The sequence below is a fragment of the Agrilus planipennis genome, unplaced genomic scaffold (assembly GCF_000699045.2).
Source record: "Agrilus planipennis isolate EAB-ADULT unplaced genomic scaffold, Apla_2.0 scaffold26, whole genome shotgun sequence".
Taxonomy (NCBI): domain Eukaryota; kingdom Metazoa; phylum Arthropoda; class Insecta; order Coleoptera; family Buprestidae; genus Agrilus; species Agrilus planipennis.
Window position 1 is genome coordinate 1,055,860 of NW_020439469.1, and position 8,505 is coordinate 1,064,364.

An 8,505-nucleotide genomic window follows, 5' to 3' on the forward strand; every position below is an offset into this window, starting at 1 on the left:
TTTCTGGCCTATTTTCTCTTTCTGGCCTATTTTCTCTTTCTGGTCTATTTTCTTTTTCTGGCCTATTTTCTCTTTCTGGCCTATTTTCTCTTTCTGGCCTATTTTCTTTTTCTGGCTTATTTTCTCTTTCTGGTCTATTTTCTCTTTCTGGCCGTTTTTCTCTTTCTGGCCTTTTTTCTCTTTCTGGCTTTTTTTCTTTTTCCGGCCTTCTTTCTTTTTCCGATCTAGCTCTAGCAGCAGTAGTAGGTTTCAAATCGATAAGCTTAGTCCAGCTACCAGGAAAATTTGCTACAGCAGAAGCAACTACAGAAGCATTTTGAATAGTAGATGCTATCCTGCGTGCGGTTTGCTTTATTAAATCACCCTTCTTGGTTTCATTTTTATGATCTTCCTTTTTAATGTTCGACGAGTCATTCGACGCTTTTGTGTCATTTGTTCGTTTACTTGAAATTGCAGATATTTGCTTTTCAAAACTGATTTGATCCTGAATTCTTTCCATAAGTTTTAATAAACTTGATAAAGCGTTTTCATCGTCTAGGTTTTTTTCTTCCCTTCCCTCCTGTATTTCACGAAGTATTGACCCTTTACGATCTATTTCAGATTGACTATCCGCTGGAATTACGGACTTGGCATCGATCTCTCCCGCTGCTAATCCTGGCTTAGCAGTAAAGGGAAGTTTTCCAGATCCATCAAAGTGTTTGAAACTTTCACTCCATTTTTCAAGCCATTTTTCTCCACTGGTAATCTGTAAAAAGTAAAAATTTCATCTAAATTGATTAATTCTAGCATTTGCTTGCCTCCAAACTTTGAAATATAAAAGCAAAATGCTTCTAGGTGTATTGTTTTATTAGTGAGTATCTCAACGAGTGTTAGTTTCGAAAACAATAGCTAACTTAGTTCGATTTTATAATTTTTGTTTGACATACGTTACATCGTCAGAAAATAAAATAGATTCAGTAGATAATTGGGATCCGTCAAATGGGCGGGGCTTAAAAAGCATGGCGGCGAGTGGTATAATATATAGTCCCTACAATATACAGTGAAATTATGAATTCTTTAAAATCGATAAAATGATAAGTATCAGCACAATAATGCGATTGGACTTACAAAAATAATAAAAAAAGAAGTTTTCTTGAAGGGGAGCGTTTGTTTTAATGCCTGTCATACCATAAAATTAGGAAAAAAGTCTGAAAAAGAACATTATGGTAAAGAAGAAGAACAAAGAAATTCGATTTTGGTAACGCGCCTATCACGTAGTGGTGAGCTATGCCGTGGATTCAGTTCAGCTAGTAGATATCCATATATTTAAATAGACCTTGTTGAGCATAATGAATTCCACTAAATGTAGCATTGTACTACAGATGGCGCTTACCGCGCCATTTGTAGGATTTCATGGAAAGCAGGTTTAGGTGAACGTTGCAAGCATATTATTGCAACATTACTTTATTAGAACAAGTAAGACCCTAACTTAAAAATAGTCATAATGTATTTTCAGTTTGGAGTTAGCTTAATTTTTTTAGCCAAAATATTTAATGCTTTTGTACAGATTCAATTAGTAAAGTAAATTTTTAATATCAAAATAAGTATAATATCTGCCTACTAGGTAAAATATAGTTATTTACTTACACCAAAATGATGAGCAGATTGATTTCATCCAAAAATCTACTATCAAATTTTTCAAACATATTTTTATGTATACAAGATAGTAGGTGCCATTTAGACTGTCAGATAGCGATAGAAAACAGAAAACAATTTTTTAGAGTATACCAGCGGTGAGGGACATATTTACAACCACAAGTTACATAACAGTGTATTAAATAACATGATTAACGCATTANGATAGAAAAAAACCAATTTTTTACAGTCTACCAGTGGTGGGGGACATATTTACAGCCACAAGCTACAGAACAATGTATTAAATAACATGTATAACGCATTAATGCATGTATAAACATTAACATTAGGTTGCTCAAAAAAGCAGCTTCTCAAAACAATTTTTTACAGTTTGACATAATTAATTTTTAACAGTGGTTAATATGAAAAATTAATGAGAAATTTCATTTTCGAATTTTTATCCACTACAGACTACCTCAAGTTAATGAGGGAAAATTTGTTGCTGTTGTCACACCCTCGCCGGGAATCGAACCCGAGACCTTTGACAACGAAATATAAGAACATCTCATCTCTCGTTGCTCAGCGGTCAGGGCATTGGTGGGCGTAAACCCAAAGGTCCCAGGTTCGATTCCCGGCGGAGGGTGTGACAACCGGAATACAAAAATTTTCCTTCGTTAACTTGAGGTAGTTTGTAGTGGGTGAAAGTTCGAAAATTAATTATCACATTAACTTTTTACAGTCTGCTTTCATTTCAATAGAAGGCAATACTTATTGTCAGACAGTTTTGTCAGCTACAAGACTTTACGATAGTAATATTAGTTTATATAAAAATCATGTAACTTGAAACCATTTTTAACAGAACCCGAAAACAAATTGTATAGATCAAGTACATCGCAAAGGTCTTCTTTTTATTATCGTTAGGGCAACAATCCTCTCCTTTTTAATGATGGACTTGGTCGAATTTTTAACTTTTTCAAGTAGACTAAAAAACCGAAAAGCTCGCTGTAATATTAACTGACAAAGACAAAAAGCTTCCCCAATATCTGTTTTATATTTAGCAGCTAAATTCATGATGCCTTGCATAGAAGAGCATATATCAACTAATGTCTCTAACCGCGTAAGCTCTTAGAACTTGTAATCAGGTGGATACAGTAGAATCAATTTTTCGGTATTTTCATTTGTCTTTTTTTTTGTCTTAAATGTTTGTAAGAATATTTGATATTGAATTCAAATGTTCTACACCAAAAAGTTTGTAATTTTATCTTAAGGGCTTAAAAATTCTTTTCTATAAAAGATATTTATATCAAAGCTCGCTGCATTGGATTCACAGTTACAAAAAATTATCAGTTTTTGTCGGAAATATTCGTTTTCGGGGATGTCTGAAAATCCTGTTCTCGATTAATTTTAATTTTTCTAGCAGTTTTAGCACATCCTATTAAGTTACGATATACGTTTTCCTGTTGTTTTATTGAAATTAGGAATTATCTAGGTAGACCTGCGAGAGTTCAGTGAACACAGAACTAAAGACTGATATTATTTTTAGGTTCCTACAGTAAAACTTCCTTATTCACGGTTTCTTTATTCGCCGGTTAAAAAATTGCAACCCAGTTCTTGTATTCGCGGTTAAAAATTTCATTATTCGCGGATGCAATCGGTAAACAGAAAAGGATTCACTGTCGTTTATTAAGGGGATTGATCGCAATCGACCGCTCGTACCTAGCGTGAATTTTTCCGAAAACATGGGTTTCTATTCTAAATATTGTGATTTAACGCTGCAAGATAAATATCTGATTTTGTGTATGGTAACAGACAAAGATTCACACTAACTCGATACGTTCTTTTTTTCAATAATATCGTCATTAAAAGCTTTTACAAGTGCTTAAAGTTGATGCTTTTTGTAGGACACGTATTCTCAGTAGAAATTAAAAAAATTAAAAATGGCCTTCGACAAGCTTTAAAGCAAAGCTTTATCTATCTTACTACAAAATTTCAAACCCCTGTTCCAAATATTAAACTCATGATAATTAGAACCGATAAGCATGTTTTTACTCTACGGCGCGTGTACTACTGAATCCCCTTAATGTATCGGCATCTCTTGAGTATGTACAGTTGGTACGTACCGAGGCAGCTTTTATGAAAGATGTAACAGAGTAAACAGAAAAGGATTCGGTGTTATTTTTCAACGTATCGGCATCTTTTAAGTACTAGTTCAAAATTGGCATCAATAGTCGTCTTCTAGGGCAATTTTATGCTGTGTTACAGAAACTGTATGTGATTTAATAAAATTATGGTATAGGAATAAAGAACTAAAAAATCATTACCTAATGAAATAAATAAAGCATTTAATTAAACAAAAAAGAAAGCTCACCAACCTATACACATATGTATCTACCTATCTGGCAAATTAATAAGGATATTTGGTAAAACTAACCAGCAATATTTATTACACAATTTCGTTTCGATTGCCACAAACGAGCAACTAAGTTAATAATTAAGAGAATTATGCGTTTTTCATAATAGAAATGTCAAACATAATGAAGGTGTACAAAACCTACTTAATTCCATTTCACTTTTACAGTCGATTGAGAAATAAAAATGAGTGATATGTTTACGAGATAAAGCTAATTGGTATATTAAAGTTAACAAACAGAAATTTATTGCCTTGTAACTTTAAATTTTGGGCAGATAAACATAATTTCGTAGATACAATATCTACAATATATTTCTTGTTATATAATACTAATAAATATAATTTGTAGTGGGTAATCTACATTAGTAATTAAAGATCTCTTTAGGTAGCAACATGGCGAATGGGCATGTATGAACAGTTAACATTTTTGATGTACTACCCAATAACCTAATTTAATGTTAAATTGTGAGTTTTGGTTAATTGAAATGCGTACTAAAAAATAAAATAACTAAAGGTAACTAAAATTTAATTTTTTCTGTTTTAGAATCTATAGTAAAGTAGAAACAAATATTACTTATTGCTTTAAAAGGTTAATGGTACTGGAGCATTTTGATGTTAATAATATTTTCTTCAGCAAAGACATGTACAGTGGTGTACAAAGAATTTCAGGTTAGGACAAAAAGAATTTCTAAATTAGAAGCATTCCTGATGTCAGATGGGGAGCTAGAAAAGGAGTTGGAATTTAATATAAGTTGGAAAACATGTACAAGTATTAGAAAAAGAAGACTTTTTACTCTTTGTAGAAAAACGTGAAATTCATATAATTGGGACGACGTAAGCAAATGGTCTTAAGATTTCTTAATAATTGCGGTGACTATGGATCAGAGAGACGGAAATATTATATGAAGCAACTTTAATATGTTTAGTTTATCCTCAAGCGGTAAGGCAGTGTGTGGTCTAGTGAAGAGCGCGACGTTTTATTATTTTTTCAACTTAAGAATGACATTAGTGATTAGTATTAGTGAAATTCATTAAACACCATACAAAGCTTCACTTCTAATGTAGTCAGTTTTGACTGATACCTATTTTTGGGTTTTTAGCTATATTAGCGTAATGGTACCTTCGGTTAGAATACAAAAGAATACTTTTCATGTAATGCAGAAAAAACTGTATGTAAAATAACATGGCAAAATGAAATGGTTTCAACATCGGATAAGTAAGAGTGCGGGACGACTGGTCACACTGCTAACGCTCGCTAAAAAGTTCGAGCTCTTGCAGCCAAGCATTTCGCAAGTATAGTGTGTGCGTATAATGGTTTCAAAGAAAAGATACACGTGTTGAAAAAAATAAAAAAGTTTATTGTGTAACTCTCCTTATGACTAAAAGTACAGGGTGATTTTAGTTCTAGTGATATCAATTACTAAAATTCAGTGCTTCAGTGCTAGAATGTAAAGTGACACTAGTGGCCGAATTTTGACTACAGGTGATACTGCTACAATTAAATTATAAATTACTAGGTTTTAGCGACAGCTTCGTTTGCGTTGATGTCGTAAATATGTGTGAAAGATCATCGACGATCATATAAAACTAATTTATCNGACAAAGGTTTACACTAACTCGATACGTTTTTGGTTTTCAATAATATCGTCATTAAAAGCTTTTACAAGTGCTTAAAGTTGATGCTTTCTGTAGGACACGTATTCTCAGTAGAAATTAAAAAAATTAAAAATGGCCTTCGACAAGCTTTAGAACAAATCTTTATCTATCTTACTACAAAATTTCAAACCCCTGTTCCAACCATTAAACTCATGATATCTAGAACCGATAGGCATGTTGTTACTCTACGGCGCTTGTACTACTGAATCTCCTTAATGTATCGGCATCTTTTGAGTATGTACTGTTGATACGTACCAAGGCAGCTTTTATGAAAGATGTAACAGAGTAAACAGGAAAGGATTCGGTGTCATTTATTAAGGGGATTGACCGCAATAGACCGCTCGTACCTAGTGTGAATTTTTCCGAAAACTTGGGTTTCTATTATAAACATTGTGATTTAACGCTGCAAGATAAATATCTGATTTTTTGTATGGTTACAGACAAAGGTTTACACTAACTCGATACGTTTTTGGTTTTCACTAATATCGTCATTAAAAGCTTTTACAAGTGCTTAAAGTTGATGCTTTCTGTAGGACACGTATTCTCAGTAGAAATTAAAAAAATTAAAAATGGCCTTCGACAAGCTTTAGAACAAATCTTTATCTATCTTACTACAAAATTTCAAACCCCTGTTCCAACCATTAAACTCATGATATCTAGAACCGATAGGCATGTTGTTACTCTGCGGCGCTTGTACTACTGAATCTCCTTAATGTATCGGCATCTTTTGAGTATGTACTGTTGATACGTACCGAGCGCAGCTTTTATGAAAGATGTAACCGAGTGGCCTAAATCAAAATCAATAGTCATCTTCTAGGACAATTTTATGCTGCGTTACAGAAACTTTATGTGATTTAATAAAATTATGGTATAGGAATAAAGAACTAAAAAATCATTACCTAATGAAATAAATAAAGCATTTAATTAAACAAAAAAGAAAGCTCACCAACCTATACACATATGTATCTACCTATCTGGCAAATTAATAAGGATATTTGGTAAAACTAACCAGCAATATTTATTACACAATTTCGTTTCGATTGCCACAAACGAGCAACTAAGTTAATAATTAAGAGAATTATGCGTTTTTCATAATAGAAATCCTTCAAAAATGTCAAACATAATGAAGGTGTACAAAACCTACTTAATTCCATTTCACTTTTACAGTCGATTGAGAAATAAAAATGAGTGATATGTTTACGAGATAAAGCTAATTGGTATATTAAAGTTAACAAACAGAAATTTATTGCCTTGTAACTTTAAGTTTTGGGCAGATAAACATAATTTCGTAGATACAATATCTACAATATATTTCTTGTTATATAATACTAATAAATATAATTTGTAGTGGGTAATCTACATTAGTAATTAAAGATCTCTTTAGGTAGCAACATGGCGAATGGGCATGTATGAACAGTTAACATTTTTGATGTACTACCCAATAACCTAATTTAATGTTAAATTGTGAGTTTTGGTTAATTGAAATGCGTACTAAAAAATAAAATAACTAAAGGTAACTAAAATTTGACTTTTTCTGTTTTAGAATCTATAGTAAAGTAGAAACAAATATTACTTCTTGCTTTAAAAGGTTAATGGTACGGGAGCATTTTGATGTTAATAATATCTTCTTCAGTAAAGACATGCAGAGTGGTGTACAAAGAATTTCAGGTTAGAACAAATATTACTTCTTGCTTTAAAAGGTTAATGGTACGGGAGCATTTTGATGTTAATAATATCTTCTTCAGTAAAGACATGCAGAGTAGTGCACAAAGAATTTCAGGTTAGGACAAAAAGAATTTCTAAATTAGAAGCATTCCTGATATCAAATGGGGAACTAGAAAAGGAGTTGGAATTTAATATTAGTTCGGACGACGCAAGCAAATGGCCTTAAGATTTCTTAATTCTAATTGCAGTGACTATGGATCAGAGAGACGGAAATATTTTATGAAGCAACTTTAATAAATATGTTTAGTTTACCCTCAAACGGTAAGACGGTGTGTGGTCTAGTGGAGAACGCGATGTGCTTTGCACGTGGCTGGCAAGGGCTCAATTTCTGCTAACGGTTTTTATTTATGAAATTAAAAAATTTATTCACAAGTTTTATGAATGAAATATGTGCTATTTTAATTTATTCAAAAGTAATACTTATTATAAAATTAGTAGTTTTTTATTATTTTTTCAATTTAAGAATGCTACATTATTAGTGATTAGTATTAGTTCATATTCATTAAACACCATACAAAGCTTCACTTCTAATGTGGTCAGTTTTGACTGACGCTTTTTTTAGTTTTTCAGCTATTTTAGCGTAATGCTATCCTCGGTTAGAATACAAAAGAATACTTTTAATGTAATACAGAAAAACCATGTGCGAAATAACATGTCAAAATGAAATGGTTTCAACACTGGATAAGTAAGAGTGCGGGACGACTGGTCACACTGCTAGCGCTCGCTAAAAAGTTCGAGCTCTCGCAGCCGTGCATTTCGCAAGTACAGTGTGTGCGTGTAATATATCGTAAATGGTTTCAAAGAAAAGGTACACGTGTTGAGAAAAATTAAAAAGTTTATTGTGTAACTCTCCTTACGACTAAAAGGACAGGGTGATTTTAGTTCTAGTGATATCATTGACTGAAATTCAGTGCTTCAGTGCTAGGATACTAGCCAGCCACTTTTTTTCGCTTGGCTAAAGTAAAGTAACACAAGTGGTCGAATTTGGAAGGTTGTACTACTACAATTTAACTATAAAGTACTAGGTTTTACCAACGGCTTTGTTGGCGTTGATGTCGTAAATATGTGTCAAAGATCATTGGCGACCATATAACTAATTT

The 8,505-nt window shown here is 32.5% G+C and overlaps 1 protein-coding gene across 1 annotated transcript in view; it reads right to left on the minus strand.

The window, feature by feature from the left end:
- The window catches only part of LOC108739941, a 30,032-nt gene that overhangs the window by 2,279 nt on the left and 19,248 nt on the right, over window positions 1-8,505 (minus strand). Inside the window, exon 3 of the mRNA XM_018474070.1 lies at window positions 99-745. Coding sequence (XP_018329572.1) covers window positions 99-745 — 647 coding nt within the window. The remainder of the gene's footprint in view (window positions 1-98; window positions 746-8,505) is intronic.